Source organism: Pieris napi (genome assembly GCF_905475465.1).
Source record: "Pieris napi chromosome W unlocalized genomic scaffold, ilPieNapi1.2 SUPER_W_unloc_2, whole genome shotgun sequence".
In the NCBI taxonomy this organism is placed as follows: Eukaryota; Metazoa; Arthropoda; class Insecta; order Lepidoptera; family Pieridae; genus Pieris; species Pieris napi.
In genome coordinates this window covers 13,020-36,313 of record NW_025920861.1, presented here as the reverse complement: position 1 = coordinate 36,313, position 23,294 = coordinate 13,020, and the positions used below count along the sequence as shown (strand labels likewise).

General features: G+C 34.2%; 2 protein-coding genes and 1 long non-coding RNA gene across 3 annotated transcripts in view; 2 read left to right on the top strand and 1 right to left on the bottom strand.

Moving 5' to 3' along the window:
* Positions 1 to 9,802, bottom strand: part of LOC125062950 (cytochrome b-c1 complex subunit 7-like) — a gene marked incomplete at its 5' end in the record, with an annotated part of 79,223 nt that extends 69,421 nt beyond the window's left edge. Inside the window, one exon of the mRNA XM_047669140.1 lies at positions 9,506 to 9,802. Coding sequence (XP_047525096.1) covers positions 9,554 to 9,802 — 249 coding nt within the window. The remainder of the gene's footprint in view (positions 1 to 9,505) is intronic.
* Positions 7,406 to 8,850, top strand: LOC125062947. Its single transcript, XM_047669138.1, has one exon. The coding sequence runs from the start codon at positions 7,431 to 7,433 to the stop codon at positions 8,565 to 8,567; it is 1,137 nt and encodes a 378-aa protein (XP_047525094.1). The 5' UTR covers positions 7,406 to 7,430; the 3' UTR covers positions 8,568 to 8,850.
* A 1,160-nt stretch (positions 9,803 to 10,962) lies between the features above and the next one.
* On the top strand, positions 10,963 to 23,292 carry LOC125062951. The gene is made up of 5 exons (XR_007119434.1): positions 10,963 to 11,065; positions 12,040 to 12,238; positions 14,032 to 14,261; positions 14,582 to 14,676; positions 23,158 to 23,292. It is a non-coding gene; the product is annotated as an uncharacterized LOC125062951 (long non-coding RNA).
* The last annotated feature ends 2 nt before the right edge of the window (positions 23,293 to 23,294 follow it).

Sequence of the window (23,294 nt, the reverse complement as noted above, 5' to 3'; positions counted from 1 at the left end):
AACTTAATAAAGCCATTGTGCGTCCTCATTATCAATTTCCAACTGTTGATGAAATTAAATCCAGCCTCTCTGGTACGCAAACAAAGGTTTTTATATGCTTAAATTAGATGAAGCTTCTTCAAAGCTATGTACATTCATCACACCTCAAGGTAGATATAGATTCCTAAGACTACCCTTCGGGATAAATGCAGCTCCAGAACTGTTTCATTCCATCATGACAAACAGATTCAGTGACATTTCAGGAGTCCAAATTATGATGGACGATTTCCTAATTTATGGTCAAACAAAAGAAGAACATGATTTTAGATTAAAACAAGTCTTAGATAGAGCTAGGGAGTTAGGAATAAAATTTAATAAAGAAAAGTCTAATATATCTAAAAGTAAAGGCAAGTACTTAAGACACATCTTTTCTAAAGATGGTGTGAAAGTTGATGAAAACAAAGTCAAAGCCATTTGCAGTATGCCACCCCCTACAAATGTCACAGAATTACAAAGATTTTTAGGTATGGTAACATACTTAGGCTCATACATAGAGAATCTGTCAGAAAAAACTTCTAATTTAAGAATGCTTTTGTCTAAAGAAAATGAATGGTCTTGGCAAGAGAGACATAACATAGAATTTAATGTATTAAAAGAGACTATAACTAAAGCCCCTGTCTTGACATATTATGATCAAAATAAACCTTTTACACTGTCAGTTGATTCGTCTAAAGATGCCATGGGTGCAGTGATTTGCCATGATAAACACCCCATTGCATATGCTTCAGCTTCATTAAGCTCATGTCAACAGTCATACTCTCAGATTGAGAAAGAGCTATTAGCAATCCTATTTGGTTGTACAAAGTTTCACCAATATGTCTATGGTCGCCACACTTTGGTTGAAACAGACCTCAAACCAATAGTATCTATAAAAAACCAATTTACAACATTCCACCCCGTCTTCAAAGAATAATGCTGAGATTACAACCATATGACCTCAATGTAACTTACAAACCAGGTAAATATCTTTATGTAGCTGATACTCTGTCCAGAGCAGCTTTACCAGAACAGTCATTACATGATCTTGATTCTGACCTAGATTTACATGTCAATTTAGTCATTAGATCACTGTCAGTTAGTCCAAATAAACTTAAATCTATTCAAGAACTAACTTCCCAAGACAAGGAATTGTCACTCTTAAGTAAATGTTGCATAGAAGGTTGGCCTGAACATAAAAAATTACTTCCAGACATCCTTAGGTCTTATTTTCCTTTAAAAACTGATATACACATTATTAATGGCATTGTCTTCAAAAACAACAGTGTCATTATACCAGTAGCCGTAACCGTAACCGTTGTCTTCCCTAAACATTGGTGATAAAATATACTTCAAGAAACAGCCAGACAGTATTTGGACACCTGGTACTGTTTCTGACATAGGTCCACAGCCTAGATCATATATAGTATATGATGTCTCCCCGGAAGGTACTTTTCGTCGTAATCGCCAACACATCCTACAACCAAAACTTTCACCCTCTCTGTCCCCTCCTAGTAGTAGTTCACTTCCATCCCCGTCAGTTCCACAAGATACTGATCCAACGTCCCCTTCCAATGTATCGCCGTCTTCTCCATCGAATTATCAATCCCCTGGTAGAAATAATCCTGTCCAAGAATCTAAAACAAACACATCACATACACCAAATACACGTACTCACCACACAACTTATTCTTCATTCGGCAGAGCTATCATAAAGCCCCGAAGATTTTGGTAATTAGTCTAGAATCTAGATTAAGTTCATAATTTGTACTTAGTTTGTAAATGTATTGTTTAATGTCTTTAACCTAATTTTGTTTTGTGTAGCTGTCAAAACACAGTTATGTCAATTTAGTAGACGTCAATGTGAGAACTGTCAAAATTGAAAATGTCAGTCAAGTCAATGTTCCGTACCATTATTTCAGTCTAATAGTATGTAAGAATTTTGTCAATGTAAAAAAAAACAAAAGTGTATACTTACGTACGTACTATGTTCCACTTCATGCCATGTTTTCTTTTCTTAATAAGGGAGATGTTACGTATCTATGGGTTTCCGTTTCCTGTAGTATGTCTCGGACCGCCTGTCATGGCTGAATATATGTTTATGAATAACAGTAATGTCGTCTTATTTTAATAACCGCTTACCTGGCCACCCACCATAACACGATACACGTTTCAATACATGACATGTTTGTGTTTGCCACATGCTGATAGTGTCTGATGACAATTATCATTAACATCTGCATTCTGCCTGAATAATAATATTTACACAATTATTATACACTTGGGTATAGTAAAACGTTACGGCGCGTTGCTCAATTATCTCCAAAAATTGCGTGACGTAATAGTTGAAAGCCGAATCCCTATCACCAAATTGCGCTTCTCAACATTACAAAATTTGTCAGCCAAATAGGTATATCGATCATCTTTCATTACTCACATTATTCTACATTTTTTACATCTAAAATACGTCATTATCTCATCACTATCTTTAATTAAATATGTTCAGATGAGGGAAGAGTTTACCGGATCGACGGAATGAACCTTAAATGATGGAATCGTATGTTATTCTTCAACCAACCAATGTTTTAATAGTTATTCTGCTATTCTATAAATCATTCAAATCGATCCTACCGTTCTCGAGTTATAAGTGTTCGAACAAACACTGTTTTGTATATTAAGTAGTTTTACTGTGTTAAAACGAAGTTAAAAGAAACAGTCGTGACATCTATTGGATATTACGTAAGTTTAGAAATTTGATATAGAGACATCTAGCGGAAAACGAATAAACTAAGTTGTCGATGCCAGTTTGGACCATTAATTTTGAAATTTAAGACACGTGAACTAATCATATACTACATTCATAGATGGCGTTGTTTCAGAAAATATTATGTATTGACAATGTCCTAGACATAATATTTGTTTTTACTAAAATTATTATAACTGTATCATTTGATTAGACATGTACACAAAATTTAATTTTTAAACACAATAACACGCAGACAGTACCTGTATATTATCTGCCGATCCCCACGATTTAAGCTGATCGCTATCATCTGATCTTCTATCAAGTTCCCTCTCTCGGGCAGACTTCGGCACATACGCTGAAGACCTGGTCGCACCTACGCCTAGGAAGTTACTGAGTTACTGAACGCCTCTGTCGTCTTCTTTACGCGAACGTAAGAAACCCCTCTTTTTCTAAGAAAACAGAAATAATATAAGACAGATAAAAACAAATTATATAAACAATTGTAAACAAAAAAAGAAATTATTGTTGAATAATTATGAGTTTTAAATGGACCGTAGAAAAATGAAGTAATTTTTAGTGAAGTAAAAATTACATAATTTCAATTCAGTATTTTAGACAAGTACTTACGTGAGAAGTATTTTCGAAAGTCGTAGTAAGAATTTCTAGATAAAAGATAATTTTAACTGGATCTACACTATAGGCTCGACCAGGGTTCGTCCGCGATCTCAGTCTGGTAAAATTATTTAAAACTCGTCCTAAGAGACAATTCAAAAAATATCTAATTGCATCGTTTTGACTAAAGTACACATCTCTCTTTTCATCACAGCTTTACCACAATTTGACAGAAAGAGACAAATTAGTACTTTAGTAACAAGGGTGATTAAATTAAATTGATTTAGTTTTTATGAATAAACTGTATGTTTATTATTTCTTTGGTACAATGTTTCTTTTTAACCAATTAGCGAGTTTAAATTACTACATGCATCAATCAATATTGTACAACTACAATCGAAACTGTTTCACTTTATTAACAGGCTGATAAGTTCTTTTTCTGATTTATTCTTTATAAAAAAATAAGTGGCGCTACAACCTTTTCAGGTTTTTGTATGTTTCGTGATCCTTGGTTTTGTTCATCAAATAGGCACGTAGATGAGCCTTCTGTGCCTGACATACCCCGCCGACTTTTGTGTATATGGCAACTCGGTTTCTTTACAATTTTATACACCACCGTACGAGCGATTTTTAAAAAAATATACAGAAATTACATTGGTAAACAGCCGGGGTTCGAACCTACGACCCTAAGGATGAGAATAACATGCTGATACCACTACACCAAAACTGCTTTATATCTTTTATGTTAAATAATAATACAATAAAAAATAATAACAGTTTTATTTTATTAATCTACTTAATATTACATTTATTCTATCACTCTTCCTTTACTGTGCAGTCTTCTGCTTTGGAACTCCTTACCTCTTGGTATCAGACGAGCTGTCTTTAATTTTTTTTTTAAATCTTCTTTTTGAGCATTTATCTCCTGCCTCGTAATTAGCTACATATATATAATAGCTGTTGTGACTCGATAATCCTAGGATTAACTTTTACATATTTGTTTAAATATTATTACTAGCTGACCCGGAAAACGTCGTTTTGGACTGTAGGTATATAATTTCTAGGAAACATTTTTTTAGTTCAATAAAAATAATTATCTACTATTATAAAAAATAGGGGTTGATCGTAGAGGGATGACAATTAAGGGTTGTATGTATTTTTGTATGCTGTATCATAAAAAAAATAAAACAAAAAGTTTTGTGTAAAAAATAAAAATTTAGGTGTGGGACCACCCTTAACATTTAGGGGGATGAAAAATAGATGTTGTCCGATTCTCAAACTTACTAATTATGCATAAAAATTTTTATAAGAATTGGTTAAGCCGTTTCGGAGGAGTATGGGAAAACAATTATTGTGACACGAGAATTTTATATATTAAATAGATTATTAACTTAGATTTTAGATTAACTTAGATTTTAGTTTACTTTAGTTATTTAGTTATATAGTTATTATTTATGCACTTCTTGTACTTTATCCTCTGTATGTGTTTTTTTCTATATTTTACCATACTAGGGTTGCCTGGAAGAAATCGCTTGTTAGCGATAACGCCGCCCGTTGCCTAATAACTTATGTAACCTACTTTTTTATATGTATGTTTTTGTATAAGGAACTGCTCCAGATGTGGTCAAGTTCACCGTACAAAATGTCCAGCCATGGGAGTCATCTGTAACAACTGCCACAAGCCGAATCACTTTGCCAAGTGTTGCCGCAGCACACATGTGAGATTCATAGAAGAAAAAAGTATGGGTAATCCCATTGATACTTATTTTCTAAATAGTCTTTTCACTAATGAGATTTCTGTCAGCCAAAGAAACCCTTATCATATAACTTTGTCCATAAATAGTAAGAATGTAGACTTTTTACTTGACACAGGTGCTGACACTAACATTTTATCATTTAACTCTTACAAAAAACTTAATTTGTCATTGAGTAGTTTAAAGAAAAGTAATCACAAACTTTCAACCTTTAGCGGTGAAGTATTACCTACAGTAGGTCAATGCATTCTGTCTGTCACACATAACAACAAAGTATACAATGTCAATTTCCACATTATAGATATACCTTGTAGAAATATTATTGGTCGCAACAGTTGTGAGAATTTAAAATTAGTCAAAAGAGTCCATAATGTCCAATTTCATGAGTCTGTCAATGTATCACAGCTTGTTGAATATAAAGATCTCTTCTCAGGAATAGGTTGTCTTAAAGATTACGAATGTCATTTGTCAATGAAGCCTGATGCTGTACCATCTATAGATGTCCATTCAGTCTCTTAGAACAATTAAAAGAAGAATAAGCCATGTTAGAAAAAGATCAAATTATAACCAAAGTCGAGGAACCTACTAAATGGGTTAGCTCAATTGTAATTGCCTCAAAAAAGAATGGTAAACTACGCCTGTGCATTGATCCAAGAAAACTTAATAAAGCCATTGTGCGTCCTCATTATCAATTTCCAACTATTGATGAAATTAAATCCAGCCTCTCTGGTACGCAAACAAAGGTTTTTATATGCTTAAATTAGATGAAGCTTCTTCAAAGCTATGTACATTCATCACACCTCAAGGTAAAACATGGAACACACCTACAAATTTGCTGTTTTTATTTATAAAGAATTTGTTTTCGCAGCGATGAAAGGCCGAGATGGCCTAAGCGCAGGGTCATGTGCACCAAACGACGTGTTCTGCTCAGTGCCAGGACGCTTGTCACTTCTCTCCTCAACCAGCAAGTACAAAGTGACAGTTGCTGAGGTCCAACGAAGGCTATCTCCCCCAGAGTGCCTCAACGCGTCGCTGTTAGGAGGAGTCTTACGGAGGTAAGGATTATTATCTGTAGTACTTTTAATATTGGCGGTTAAAACCACCCTGACGTAATACAACAGAGTAGTAATGTCAAACTGTCATTAGCGTTCCACAAATTGTTTATTTTTTGTGTCTATGGGAAAGTATAGTTTACTATTTATAAAATCTTGCCTACGCTCGGCACTCTGATACATTGGTACAAAAAAAAAAATGTGCGTGTACTAGTGTACACACGTTAGATGTGAAACTTCTTTATGACCTTATTTTTCGAAAAATTATCTAAATGCAACTTTACAGAAATTGGTTAAATAAAGTTAAATTAGATAAAGTTTAATAAAAGGCTTTTAATATCACAGACTTGAATACAAATAATACAATTATTTCATTTTACCTTATTACCACTAAGATTATTACAGAATTTCATAAATTGTAATATAATTTTTAGTATCATTGTAATCGTTATTATACATTTTTGTTATTAATGATAATAATATTAAATTTTAATTTTTATTGTTTGTGATGTCTTATTTTATTTTATGTTTTCTTTAAGTATTGTTATTTTGTGTGTTTATGTGTGTGTGTTTTCGTTTGTGATAAATGTTATGTCTATGTCTATGTCTTTGAATCAACCCTGGTAGGGACAAGAAAAAGACGCGCGTAACGGTCAAATGTGACGCGTAACCGAAACATGTGACGCGTAACCGAAAAATGTGACGCGTAACGAAAAAATGTTACACAAATTTTTTTTCCAACCCCGATAAAGAAGTTTCACTTCAAAAATATGACTGGTAACAGGGATTCTAGAATTGAAAAGTATTGGTTAAACAATAGCTTAATAAATATGGTTATTGAAAAAGATAGATTATTCAAAATATGGTGTAGTGATCCAAAGAATATGGTAAAAAGACTAACTTATACTAGGTACAGGAACAAATGTCAAAAGGCAATTTTTAAATGTAACGTAGAACATGATAAAAAAACAATTTCAAATTGTAATAATAATATAAAAAAAGTTTGGGTTTATCCCAAACTTTTTTAATTGTTAAAAATTAAAAAAACGATTAATGAATTATTGGGTAAAAATAAGCAGTCTTTGGATAATCTAATCTTAAATAACATAACTAAACAAGGTGGCAGGCATGTTAAATTATGTTAAATTATCGAATGTATGTATGAGATGGCAACCGGTCGATGGCAAGGATATAAAACTAATAATTGATAAAATGAACAAAAATAAATCACCGGGCAGTGATCCTATACGCATGTCTGACTTAAAAATAATTGTTGACAAGATTAGCCCTGTATTATCTAATCTGATAAATCTATCTGTAAAATATCACAAATTTCCACAAAAATTAAAGGAAGCAATCGTTCGTCCGGTCTATAAGAGAGGCGATCGTAAAGTTTTTTCGAATTATAGACCAATAGCTATACTATCAAGTATTGACAAAATTATGGAAAAATGTGTTGTCAATGAAATTGGAACTTTTTTACAAAAAAATAATATCTTAACGGAATGTCAACATGGCTTAAAGAAAAATAAAAGCACCAACACCTTATTATCAAATTTTACAGACGAAATTAATGCACATTTGGAAAATAAAAAAAATATTGTAGCTATTTTTTATGATTTTAAGAAGGCTTTTGATACCTTAAATACTGAGACCCTCTTAAATGGAATGGAGGAGTGCGGCCTGGGGCAGCCGTTGAACCCTTGGTTCAGCGACTGTCTCACGGCGCGCTCTTACCGTGTGAAAGTCGGCGATGCATTCAGTGAGGAGAAACAAGTAAACTGCGGCGTCCCCCAGGGTTCTGGGTGTGGGCCAGTGTGCTACCTGATGTATGTAAATAGCCTCTGTGAAGTATTACGTCACTGCTCGGCCCACATGTTTGCTGATGACCTTTGTACTCTCAGCGCTAGTACCGACCTCTCGGAGGTGTGTCGCCGGGTTCAAGAGGATGTGGATGCGGTAGTTAAATGGTCACATGATAACGGCATCATATTAAACGCTGACAAAACAAAGATGATAATTATTCACTCCCCGTATTTAAGTTCTATTGATAATCCACCGCCTCTTTTTGCGCACGGCTTTGATTGCTTTCATAACAACAAAATTAACTGTACGTGTAAACCTATCGAAAAAGTTAATTGTGTAAATTATCTAGGAGTAAAAATAGATACGTCTTTTTCTTGGGATTCCCATATAGAATTTTTGTGTAGAAAACTAACAATTTTATTAGAAAAGTTTTACCATTTACGTACTAAAGTCTCATTGCCCATACTAAAATGTTTATATTTTGCACTTGTGGATTCCATAATAGGTTACGCTCTTGACTGCTATGGGTTAACATTTAAAACATACATTGATAAAGTAGAATCATTACAAATAAGATTTTAAAAATTACTAGTAAATAAAAAGACAAGGAATCAATGTAAAGGAGATTATTATAAACTATTCAAAATATGTAAAATTTTACCGGCTAGCCTGAAACATAGATTCCTTGTACTTGTAAATAACCATGGTAAGCAGGATCGTTTTACTAGTTTGGTGCATCATATAACTGACACAAGGTCAATGTCCAAAGGTAAATTTGAAATACCCATGGTGCAAAATTATTATGGAGATAGAACGTTGAAGAAGCGGATTCCATACTTGCTCAATAGTTTACCCGAGGACATAAGACGTGTTGAGACTTCATTGGATAAATTTAGAGGTTTATTAAAAAACCATTTGTTAAATATGCTGTAACCTATAAGTAAATTAAGTGTATTAGTTGTAGTAGCAGTGTTAGTAATTTAGTGATTTAGAAGTTATGTTTATTTAAGGCGAGTCACCTGCAGTCAAACTGCGTAAGCAGTTTTGCGGGGCATGGTTTGATTTAAGGTGTAACTTTTTTGTGAATAAATAAATTTAAAAAAAAAATATATTAATATTTGTACAGACTTTTTGATAACAAATATATTATTATTATCTTTTCAAATCTTATATTTGTCTACAACATAATTTTATAATTAAAGTAGTATTTCTTATTCATACATTTAAAATATATAAGAATAAATACCATTGAATTTCATTTTTAAACTGACATGATTCTCAAATATTTGTTTAAATAGTGACTATACTAGTAGATTCTTAAGATTTATACATTCCTATGTAATGATTAAGAAGCAATAGTATCCATCATAAATTTAAAAAGAATAAATAATGGTCAATAAATCAATTTTCCTTATTACATTCTTAAGTTTAATTAAGTTATGTGATGTATATTAGCTTATTGGCAAACTAATTAAACAACAAAATAATAAATAAGAGTTTTATTCATTGATTTAAAACATTTTCACTTAAAACCTACAAAAAATCATGCACTAACACTTTGATTTTAATTATTTTTTTTCCCAGTTTTCACGTTCTTGCTTTTCCTTTTTAACTTGGTCAACAATTGGTGTTAGATAGAGTTTGTCCTCTTCAAATTTTGTCCACTCCTCCTTTGGTAAAATTGTTTTAGTAACGGATAATTGGACAGCTCTAACTAAACGATAATTGCGTTCATCAACTACATGTTGAGGTAAACGGCGAAGTGCCTCAGTAACTTCTTCAGTTTCGTGAAGGCAATCGTCCCTTAGTAAACCTGTTTATGATTAAAAATTTTAATAATCTCTATATAAATATATACTTTTACAGCAAAAAATGGGCAAATTATATATTATGTAAATAATTAGGGATTGCAGGCTTCATATACGTATAAAGAACACACCAGAAAATCCTTTTTAAAAAAAAGACGCGCGTAACGGTCAAATGTGACGCGTAACCGAAACATGTGACGCGTAACCGAAAAATGTGACGAGAAAACCAAGTCTAGCCAAACAACGACTGTCCTATGCTACATAGGGTGGTAAATGAAAGAGACCGTAAATCTGTTAGACCAAGCTATTTGACTTCATAATTGTGAGTCATATTGAATCTTGTTTTGTGAAAATTGCGACTAATGAATAGTCAACATAGTTGACTTAAAAACTTTTATTCTTGGAAATATACAATAATTTTTATAAGAACTTGAGTGTTACATTGCAATATTGCGACTGTCAACCGTGATATCGGGCGTCCAATTCAAGGTCACAAATTTTCTTACTATGGGCACAATTAACACTTTCTTTCACGGTAATGGAATTGTGAGGAAACCAGAATGTTTCAACAACGGAAAAAATAAAGGACTGGGTTTTTTTTTACCCGAAATTTTCATATTTTATGTGTGTAAGTCACACTGACCGATAGAACGATATTTTTGCTTGTATTACGGCTTCAGTGATGTATATACGTGGTGTACTTATACATATTATGACGATTACAACCCTTTCAATTTTTTAAATCGTTATATCTCAAAAACGGTAGCTCTTAGGAAAAAGTATTTGGACATTTTTTATCGATAATTATCTGATCTACAATTTTTGTCTGAACTAATTTTATGATAAAACTTACCATTTTGCTAAAAATCGCGAAAACCCCATTTTTGTGATCTTTGACCCAGAGTAAATTTTTTTGCACGTGCCGGATTGATGAGGACTTTTCACATTTCCTTTATAATAGTGTATTGAGCAATCCTACCAATATTCAGCCAAGTGCGAATTATTGTAACCTTGGATGTCTAAATTGACCGGACTAATTATTCATGTAATGAAAGCTGAGGCCTATTTTGATCTTTTACACTGTTGTGTCACTTTGTTAATAAGTAAAGGTACTTTAACTTCATTGTTTATGATTACGATTAGTGATCAACTAATGGAACGTTTTGTTTCAGGTTTACGCATTAGAATAGTCAACTTATTTTTCAAGATATTGGCATGTCTCCTGTACATATTTCGCGTGTGCGCTGATGGAGATCCCATTAATGCTACTTGGTGAGTAGATTACACAATAAAACTGTACTTCATTGTGTTTGACAGGAAGTAATAAGGATAAACATAAAAGGATGATAATAATTACATTAACATAGGAGCAAGAGTTGGATACAACATGGACTACTCCTAGGTACGCTGTGCTAGACGAAGAGTTTATCTGCATATCTTAGCGAGAAAAGAACCTAAAAACGACCCACAAACAATACACGCAATATATAAATTTCTGTAATAACTTCCTTCAAAACCACAAAAATTTAAATTATAATAATATAAAATGAAGATAATAGTAAACAATTGTGGACATATGTTAAAAATATATGCAACATAAACCCAGCTAAATCCAACTCTTGATATCCAGGAAATCCTTCAAAAGTATCTCGATATTCTAAACGGTTATTTCAGTTCAGTGGGTAAATTGGCTTCCGTTTTATTGGCCAAGACAAATCAGACGGAACAAGTACTTTGCTATAAAGTATCAATTACAGCTAAATCGAATGATTTATATTCCTTCATTGTGACGAGCGAGAAATTATAAAAATTATCAGCACTCTTAAGCCTATTGTAGTGATGATAATATAAGTAACTGAGTGGTCATTCCCTTTAAAAACCTTCTTGCTGCACTAATTTCTTATATCAGCATTGCGATTCCGTAACTCACTTTTCGAATTCACACAGCGGTTTTCGCCTCGGCGGTCGCTCTCAAATCAGTCGTGAAGCAGTCATTTTATGATTTGGCATTCTGATAAAGTGGGAGCTTGTAGTTTATTGTTTATCAGAACGCACTTTGTTTTGAAAAGGTCAATATAAATTGAAAAGATATATTTTTTAATTTATAAGCCAAACGTATTGGCGTCGATCTATCTCCACTTGTCAAGTTCCTCTTGAAAAGAGCAGGTTAGGGAGGTATGAATACGATTTTATTTTTCAAAAATGTAATTTTAATGTGAATCTAATCAAATCGGAAAACGTTATAGCTACGGCTGTATGCCGGGTAACAAGAGTGTGTTCGAGTACTCCGCTAAGCTGACAGAAGAGGAGTTCCAGGAACGTCCTATCATCAACTGGGATGGTATCGTGTGGGTTAACCGCCCACTGTTCTTGTGGGTGCTGCAGGTCATCCTCGCGATGATATCGCTCTCCGAGGCTATTCTGTTAGCCTACCTCGGGTACAAGGTGAGCTTACGCAACATAACTTTGTAAACTATTGAAACTAGAGAGGTTCCAAGTATTGTTTGATAAAAATCATAATCTTATTTTTTTATATGTGGGATTTTTTCTATAATAGCTAATAATTGTTAACTAAATAAATAATTTTACGTTTAAAATTATAATCATAACTTCTGGAATTCCTACTACCAGGGTGTAGTTCACCAATGAATGGTGTCGGTCTCTAGGGAAAGGGTATTGGCCTTCAATTAATAGTAATAGTTTTGGGAAACCCCACCAGGTTGGCCGAGTGTCCGGCAAGGTTTATTGTAGTTGAAATTGGTATCTCACTACTAATTTATTTACTAAATGAGTGTTAACTGGATAAAAATCTATTGGTTCACAGTCATCTGAACATTTATTAAACGCCTAGTCCACGCATTCCATATATTTAAAAATAAATACAATGATAAGCGATTCAGTTCATCATTCCTTGGACGTTGCTTCATTTGAATGCATAAGATGCAATGTCGTAGATATCATACCTAAGGCTGAATTGCAGAGTAACTTTATTAGTCTCAAAGCTCTACTGATATTGTATCCAATCGGCTATTAATAGAATTTACATATGTAAATACAGTTAAGTCAAATCAATAAAGCGATAATTAATTAACTTAATTAATATGTAAAAGCAAAGTTCAGATCCCAGCTGTGACTAATACATTTATGAATGAGCGCATCTCCACTAATTTTTATTTAATTTTCGCAAAGGAAAATATACTCCTTGCTTTGCGAAAGACCAAGAAACAGATATCTAAGACAAACAAAGATGGGTTGTTCCCTTATCGTTCATTTCTTTATAATCTTCCAAGAAACAACCACACTTCGAAACCAATTTTTGAATCGATGTTTTTTTCTTCGTATTTTTTTATCCCTAGAAGTGCATATCACATTATAACTTGTACTTTTTTCTGTCTGTATCAGTGTGCCGCGTTGACAAAATTTTGCAAATAAAGTTAAATAGTTTTCCAAACATATGTTTGGAAAAGTATATACTCGAAATTGAATAAAACTTGCTCAACGGACGACTTTATTACTTGATTTTCACAAGTCACAACTCAAAGTTTTCAGTGCTTTTCTGAAAACGTGGCCAACGAGAGACAGCCACATCTCAAGAGCTCAGATATCTGTAACTCCCAATAGCGATTGCATCTTCAATATTAAATTTTTGTACCGCGCGATCGAATCAGCGCTACGGATATTGAAAACATTACATCGCATTCAAAAACATATTGGAATCAGTACCGCTATTGGAAGACATAACACATACAAACATTATATAACATACAAACAATTAAATTAACAGTAGTATAATATTTAAATACATTTTATTAGTAATCATAACAACCAAATATACAGTATTTACAATTTTCTTAACCTACATAGTAATTTAAAATTAAAACAAATTTAAAAAGTTTGGTCCCTGTGGCAGTGTACCTATTACGCTGGCAGCATTACCTCGCTGTAGTGTGATACTTATTCGTTGAGCGAGGAAACCACCAGCTCTGGGGCACCGGTACTATCTACCAGGCACCAACTTAAATCTTTCATTAGGGCCTACGCCCTTGAACCCCACGGCCCAAAAGTCTCTACTCCGAAGGGAACAAAATCGAAGTTGGAGGAAAGACTCTTATATTTTCTGCTCGTCCACACAAGTAGCCTCCCATACCAAAGCCCGTCCCATCTTCCAAGGGATCAATAACATGCCATCCGGCCGCTTGCCATCGTCTCTTGCAAACTAATTAATACTTTTTTTCCAGGGCAACATTTGGCAACAGATTCTATCCTTCCATTTCATACTGGAGATGGTGAACACGGTCCCATTTGCCCTGACGCTACGCAATTAAATTGTTTGTTTTTCTATTATAAAAATTCACAAATTAATACGTATTTTTTATACTTACAGATCCTCTATCCTCCTTTGAGAAACCTGTTCATACCAGTTTTTCTGAACTGCTGGCTAGCGAAACGATCCCTTGAGAATATATTTGTAAGTATTTGATATTTAATTAAAAATATCCTAATACGCCAGCTGTGTCTGTTTTAACCTACTTTTACTATTTCAAACCAATTAAATAGATTCAAATGTGTTTGACCTCATAACTTACATATTTTGAAACTTATTTATTTAGAAGTCAGAGAATATGATGAGGATAGCGTAAAATTGATTATTTAATATCGCGTCAGACATAAGAGAACACCAGTACCTCTAAATCTGGAGCTTTTACTAAGGGCTGCTGTTTTTTGTTGTATATAAATCAAACAGTTGTATAAAATTCCAATAAAATTTAAATCAAATTTTACTTTCAGAATGACCTGCACCGAGCTATGCAGAAGTCACAATCAGCCCTGTCGCAGCAACTGATGATTCTATGCGTTACTCTTCTATGTCTCGTCTTTACCAGGTTAGTTCAAATATGGTAATATATGGACTGAAGCGAATGTAATAGTAGGAAGGCTTTTTGCTACGTAGGTCTAAAAAATCAAAAAGATATCGGGCAACAACTAATTTCGGGAGGCCCAATCAATGGAAAACTGGTCCTAATGCCCGCCTTCCACTGAACGATGAAAATCATCGTTATGAGTATAGCGGAGTCCGTAATGGGTCCGTTCCGCTCGCAGTGGAAGGCGGGCATTATTGGGTGAGGTGTATACCTCGAAAGGGGGTTCTCAATAAATCAAGAGAAAATTGGTCCTTATTGGGGGAGGCCTTCATCTTGTCTCATAGTGACATAAAATAAGATATTGTTGTACTAACAAATTAGCTGTTACTTATGGACTTAAACTCATATATTTTTTTTTTTATTCCGTAAAAAAATATGTTGGTTATTAATTTTTAATCAGTTTCTACCTGACTAATACAATATTCCTACTAAAATAAAGAAACTAAGGTTCTCCATTACCTTGTCGACATTTGACCTAATATTTTTCGAAATTATCCCAAATCTGGTCTCACGAACCACAATCCACATCGTCATGTAACGTTATCATTTAAGGCATATTAATCTAACGTAAGGTGGGATCGTAAAATATAGGATTCTCATGTAGATTCTAGGTCACCAAACTTTCAAATACTTTATTACGTGTCGTGAATACTGCACTTGGTTGACGGGCATCTGGGATCGCAATACACCGCGTTTTTCAGCCAACTAGTGAGACGATAATTTACATAAGTATTTTGGGCACGCATCCCACAACTGCCAGCACTTTTGTTAATGTATGAAGCTAATTAATGTATAGTTCAAAAATAGCTTTTATGAACTTGTAACTTTTTGCTTCGAAATATCCGGATTCATACCCTAAGGCCCTTTCTCCACTGCTCCGGTCCGGCGTCGGATACCGGAATGAGTCATGAGAAAAATATCGGAAGGCCGGATTGCGCTTCTCCACTATATCCGATCCGACAATAATCGATACTTGTATATTTATCATGCAACACTTATATTAACTAAAACTCATATACTTAATTTTATTAATACAACGTTCTAAATTCTGAATATTTTATTGCCCTGGCAAGTTTATTACTTTTTTTATATTGTCTATCTTAAAATATTATAATATTCTTAATAAATAGTTCACTAATACTATGGTATAAAACTAAAAATAAACCTGTGAATAATAATTTATAACCTCTTGGATATACTTGGACCGATAAAACACCGCGTTCCGATCTAGCAAGTTATCGGATCGTTAAAAACCGGATGCCGGAGTTGTGGAGAAGCACGTAAGTAGGTACTGTTGTGAGTTTCTAAATCGGATCGGTAATTAATGTTTGCCGGACCGAAGCAGTGGAGAAACGGCCTTATACGTTTAACTAGAATAATTTATACATTGGATTATACGATGTCTGAAGCCTGTGTCATTCATGCTTTCATTTTATCAAACTCAAATTAAGTGTAGAATAAATAAACCGATAGTGAATTGACGTTAATCCAATTAATGCAACGAATTAAAGGCTTTTTTTTCGCTAACAGATTTCAGGGATTTAACACTGACTGCCCCATAAAATATGTATGAAAGGGGAATCATATTGTGAGAACTAAGCGCTTGTGAAACAGACGGATAGTTTAATCTAATTGGGGAGCAATAGTGCTTTTAAAGGAGCTTTTAACTTTGGAATATTCAAACTTGTGAAATGATTTCAGTTCAGGACATACATTATTGTAAGTTTAGGGCGATTTCACCTTTGGGAGTATAAATTAAAGACCGGAAGCGGAAGCTACTAGTAGGCGCTACGTAATATTGGCAGTGTTGCCTTTAGATAGGCATAGGCAAGAAAACGGGATTGAAGCTGAAAAAAACCTGGCGTCGCTGCAAATGTTTCATGGTCATTTGTTTTTTCAGTTCAATATGATCACTGATCAGCCTTCTGTTCGTGACATACACCGTTGATTTGGGGCTTTGATCGTTTTCCTTACGATGCCACTACACAAGCAAATATTAATTGTACACCCGACGAACAGATGAAAAACATTTTTTAACATTTGTGATTCAATTTTTGCTAACAAATGTTTACTAAAGTTACTTAACATTTTCTAACGGCAATGTGGGAGCACCATTATGGAACCAGCTGCCCACTGAAGTATTTCCGATCCAATTCGACTTAGGGTGTACCAGTTCTTAAAAGGCCGGCAACATATTTGCGAGCTTTCTGGCAATGTGTGTGGGCGGCGGTCTCACTTAACATCAGATGAGCCTCTTGCCCGTTTGCCCCCTTTTATATGATAAAAATGCGATAAGACGGAATTTTTTCAAAGTGGTAAAATTTAAAATACGAATTGAAATAACAAAAGAGACTTCCGGAAAACTTTCGCACCTTCCCTTTAACAATTAGTCATTTATTAAGGTATTCCATTATTCAAGAAACGTGTTAATTTCGTTAAATATACAGTTCATTCAACTGGATAAACTCAAAATACTTTACATTACTAAGTCACTGTTTCTACGAGTATTGTCTACCAGATGCAGGAGTGAAACTCCAATTTGATTGTCACAATAAAAGAAATATTTGTTCTTATTACAAGGCTATTGTGTAAAAATATGAATGTAGATTTTTTATTAAGTAATTAAGTAGTCCAAAAGTACATTAAGAGTAATAGTAATAACGCCACAATGCTTTATGGGTTTTAGGCTCGAATTGGATCTGTCTCTTAGACAATTTTTCTTGTATTGCCACACACAGCTTGAATGTTAGTCATGCCGGTTTCCAGGAACGGTTCTCACATAACATATTCCATTGGTGGGGTTGCGTTTGAAGGCACAATATGAGGGTTGGTGTAGTCTGTGAAGTTAGCAGAGCACTTACCAACAAAGCATAAAAAAATTGAAGTACTGGTACACAATAGTGGTATAGTTCTGTTCTGAATATTTAAGTCGAAGCATTTCTTCTGGATTTGCAAATGTACTTTTATAAATTTTGTAAAATGTTAGAAAAATGCTCATTATTTTGTTTTATCACACCTTTCCTTATTGCTAAAAATATAAATATATTTTTTAATTAAACAGAACTATTTCATTTGTGTGTGTTGTTTAATTGAGCGCATATTTTTCGAAATTTAGAAGAAACACCGTGCTGACATCAGGATACTGTCAGAGCGTTTAACGCTTTGTAAAATCTAACTTTCTGGATTTAAATGTGCAGAGTGCAGACGTCATTCTAAAAACTATCAGGAACTAAGGTCATAAAGAGGTTTCACTTCTTACGCACACATTTTTTTTTATGCGCCAACATAACAATACTAGTTATGATGTTTACAGATCATAACGCGACTTCAAAACAAAATCAGCCTCGAAATCGCTGGTGCCGCGATACGGAATATTTACCCTTTTTTTGACGATCATAAGTGTGATTAACTGATTTTTGAATTGCACAGACAACCTTAATTTACGTGTTGTAAATTCCAAAATGCCAAAGTTTGAGTCTCTCACTCTTACGCTAATAATTTTCGGTATAGGCCCATTTTTTCGTCTACTGCAAAAGCCATTTCAGTAAGTTTATGTATTCACTGAACTACGTAATGGGCTTTGAATTTTTAAAGACAATTACGGGACATTATTTGAACTCCACTCCGAGGAAGTCCGTAAGCAATTATTTGTGATTTATAGAACTCTATAATTATCCTGAACTAGTTGTGACATAATAAATGCTTAAACGTATCAATAAACAATTGTTAGCTTTTTATTTATATCCTGTTCAATTTTAGTTAAAGAAATATAATCATGCTATGGCACAGTTGCTTAGTTTACTTACTCTGTGGTTTTACGGAACTGACGTCAAAACCAAACAGGAGAGGGATCGTGTCGAAGTGGGGAAAAGAATATAAAACAAGCTGCGCACAAGGAATCGACAGCCAAAAGTTTTAAAAGTGAAAAAGTGAAAAAGAAGTTCAACGGAATCAAATAATAATAATAATAATATAGCCTTTAAATTCCGAAACTCTGTCACTTTATATATCTAAACTTTAATATATTTTCACTCCAGTATATCTCGGAGTTCGGTTTGCCTCTTGGCAAAGGCCTCCTCTAACCCTTTCCACTGTTCTCTATCTTTTGCGACTCTTCTCCAGTTGTAGCCTGCTGTTAGTTTCAGTTCGTCCTCCCATCTCTTGCGTGGTCGACCTCTTTTTCGTTTTCCGTCTCTAGGGTACCATTCCGTCACTATTTTGCTCCATTTTTCATGAGAGCTCCGTAGCATATGACCCGTCCATCTCCATTTCATTTGGTCAATCTTAGTGAGAATGTCTGTCACACCTGTTCTAGCTCTTATGTCTGCGTTTATTTGTTTATCTAATTTTCTTATGCTCAGCATGCTTCTTTCCATGGCTCTTTGGCAGTGTGATAGCATATCCCTGTGCTGGTTAGATAGTGCCCAAGTTTCGCAGCCATAGGTAAGGCAGGGTAGGATACATGTGTTAAAGACTTTTCTCTTTATTTTCTTGCTGAAATCTGTTGTTTTCATGATCTCCCTCAGTGACCAATATCTTTTCCATCCATTTGCTATTCTTCTTTTGATCTCTTTGGTGGTTATATCAGTTATAGAGATAATTTGCCCCAGATAAATGTACTCTTCAACATATTCTAGAGGTTGATTATTAAGTTTTATTTCGTATGGGATTGAATTTGATAGTAGCTTTGTTTTGCTTGTGTTCATTTCCAGGCCTACTTTCTCACTTTCTTTGTTTAAGTCTTGTATCATTTCTTCAAGTTTATGAGGGTTCTCTTCGAACAATACAATGTCGTCTGCAAATCGAAGATGATGTAGTTTTCTCCCATCTATATTTAGTCCAAATTCATTCCATTCTAGTTTTCGGAATATGTTTTCGAGCACAGCAGAAAATAGCTTTGGAGATAATGGGTCCCCTTGTCTGACACCTCTTTCGATTTTAAATGTCTTTCCGAGTGTTTCCATTTGTATTCTTGCATTGCAGTTAGCATATATTTGTTTTATGATGTTTATATAGGCCCCGGATACTCCTTGGTTTTCTAAGCTTTCCCATATCACTTCATGTTTGATGCTGTCAAAAGCTTTGGTGTAATCTATAAAAGCCATATACACTGTTTTGTTATATTCACTGTATTTTTCTATGATTTGTTTGACTGTGTGTATATGATCTATCGTTGCGAAGTTTTTCCTAAATCCAGCCTGTTCCATTGGTTGGCTCTCGTCTAATGTGGCGCTTAATCGATCTAGTAATATCTTGGAGAAAACCTTATATATGTTTGACATCAGGCTTATTGGTCTATAGTTGGATAAGTCTTCCTTTGAGCCTTTTTTGTATATAAGAATTATGTGCGAGGTTTGCCATTGTTCAGGAATCTGTTCTGATGTTAGGATGTCGTTAAAGATTTTTGTCATAATGGGCACCAGTTCTTTTAGGGTTCCTTTCAGTAATCCGTTCGTGATCTTGTCTGGACCTGATGCCTTATCTGACTTTTGGCTTAATATAGCTTTCCTGACTTCACTTTGTAATATATCTGGTTCTAAGTTTGGAGGGTGTATGGTCGTTTTGTAGTTGTTGCATTGTTCGTTTCCTGCGATAGCTGGGTTGGAGTATAGATTTCTGTAAAAATCTGATGCTGTCTTTACTATACTTTTGCGGTTCGTGATGTTAATTTGATTTCTTTTGAGATTAGGTACCCAAGGAGTCGCTTCACGAAGTTCTTTAAGAGCTTTTTTGGTTCCGCCTGATTCAATTATGTGTTTTTCGAGTGTTTGTATTCTCCTTGTTTTCCTGTCCTTGCGTATGCCCTTCCTTATTCCCTTGCTTATTTCGGCTATTTCTCTCAGATTCCGTTTGCCGTTTTTGTTCGCAATTAGACTTTTTCTTTTATTTATAAGCTGCATGGTAGAATCACTCAAAATATATTTTTGTTTCTTCTCTTTTCTAGTATTAGCATAGCGAAGTTGATTTTGAAATCTGGTGTATTTGTTTCTTATGTCAAGTCCTTCTGTTTCTTCGATTTCTCTGGTCTGAGTTGCTAGTGGGTATGATGTTGTTTCGTTAGTTTCCGCGATATCGGTTCTGCTATGCAAGTTAATGTGCTTTCTACGGATCTTAGGAGGCGTCATTTTGAGCGATGCTCTAACCATGCGATGGTTAGTATTGAAATTTAACCTAGAAATGACTGTGGTGTCTGTAAATAGCTTTGGGTGGCTACTTATAATATAATCTATTTCATTTCTGTACTTTCCATCAGGGGAGACCCATGTCCACTTGTTGTTTTTATTCTTCTTAAAGATGCTGTTCATAATTGTAAGATTATGTTCTAGAAGGAGATCTATTAATCTTTGGCCATTGATGCTTCTTTTTCCGTAGCCGAATTCTCCCAATATGTATTCGTCATCGTTTTGTCTAGCGCCTATTTGCGCATTGAAATCCCCCATCAGGATGATAATATTGTTAGAGTAGTCATATATGATTTGAGATAGTGAATTATAAAAGGATGTATGTTCTAGTTCATCAGCTTGTTCAGTTGGTGCGTAGACTTGGATGATTGACCATATTTTTTTGAAGCTGGGTATTTTTAAATGCAGTATGGCTATTCTTTCCGTCATACCGATGAAATCTTCTATGGAGTTTTTTAAGTGGGTTTTAACTAAAAAACCAACTCCTCTTTCGCCTCCGATTTCGCCTTTATGGAACATTATATAATCTTCATGTTCTTCGATTGAATTTCCTGGTCTGCGCACTTCACTTAGTCCCAATACGTCCCATTTAAGGTCTTTCAGCGCAACTTCAAGCTCAGATAGTGATTCGGGAGTTCTTAAAGTCCTAGTATTAAGCGTTGCTATATATATATTATGTTTTTTTGTTAGAGGGTGGTGGTCTGATCTTCCCGCGGCGACCAACCGTGGTGGGAAGGCTTCTTGATTAGGTTGTTTTAGAATGTGTTTCTTCCATATTTGTTTTGCTTTTCCGGTTTTACTTGTTGTTGTATTTGTTTTGATAGGTTGCTCGCGTATGTTTGTTAGTTTTTTGAAATGTCGGAGGTCGAAAACGATCTATCTCTTCCTATATATTGTGGTATGTTTGGTTGTAATTTTTCTTTTTGTCCTACATTATTTGTTTTAGTCGATGTGTTTTCAAACTTGTTAGATGTGTTCTGTTTTTTCTGTGTAGACAAGTTGGGAGATACAGTTTTATCTCTCTTCCTTTTTTCGCGCTGGTTATCCTGCAGCTTTTTAGTCACCAATTGGTCTCCTCTCAAAAAAGATTTGTTTCCCTTCGGAACGGAATCAAATAGTTACTATCAAAGATCAAGCTTTCAGATCAGAAGTGGGATAGCTCCAGGGGAAACTGATAAGGTATTATATCATATCCCTGGTGTAAAGGATTAAGCGCTCACAAGGTATGAGATTTAATTTAAATTTTGCTATTGTAAGAAGGCTGAATAAGTATTTTTTTTTTTCTCTCGTTATAATTTAACGTCAATGCAGTAATTCGATACACTGTTTGTTGTGTTGTTTAAAGTATTTTCTTTTTATTAGTGACAATCAATATTGGTTGATTTTAATCTAAGCAGTTTTGTTTTCCTTTCTCGTATCTAAATATTTTTGAAGGTATTATTTTTTATTTTTATGTACCTACAAATTTGTTTTCTATCTTTATTAAAACCGTTAAATGTTCACTGCTATAATATTTCCTGTATAGTCTTTTCTTATGCTCAATGCTCATACATACACATCTGTTACTATGTGTATCCATGCGAATTCATGTAAAATTTGGATGGGTGGCTAGTATAATAATACAAAGGGTTCGGTTCAAAGATGCCTTTGTTTCTCAAAGAATTACGTTCACTTGGCGAGAAAATTTAGAGTAAGTTAGTTATGTACATCATGTTATGAAATAATTTGAAAATAAACTATCTTTTCTTTTTAACTTTCTAACAACATATTTTTTATTTTTTATTTTTATTATTACAAAGTGCAAGTGGGTCGCATCGATGTTGCAACAGGCATTATGTGACTAATAATTTCTTAGACGCTCGTTCACAGACATAATTAAAAATGCTATGCCTTTTAATGTCGTGTAAATACATAATATTAAGTTTACCGTAATTAGTCCTTGGTTGTATTAAACATAATTTATCAATATTTCTTAATGACTATTTTGTATCTAATTTTTGTGTAAAGGATAGATTAATTTGTTAATAATTTTGTACATAAAAACTGAGGTATGGTAAACGTATGTCTGGTTTATACTCATAAATTTGGTGCCTCTGTATAGTTAGAGTCAATGAATTGTAATAGAATAATGTCTGTGCATAATTTGCATTTTTTTTTTAACGATTTGTAGGCACTGCAGTGCCCCATATTTCGATTAGTAGTTAACCGTGAATCAAGTAAGGTATATAGCATATTTTGTCTATTACGTTTCTCTTTTCAGTATGAATCGACAAAACAACGAGATTCGACGAGGCCGTAGCCGAATCCCACAGCGTTTTCGTGACCACACCCCACAGCGAGATCGTACGAGAACTCCACGGAGTAGTAGGAGTAAAGCGGTGTGGCGAAGCCGTAGCC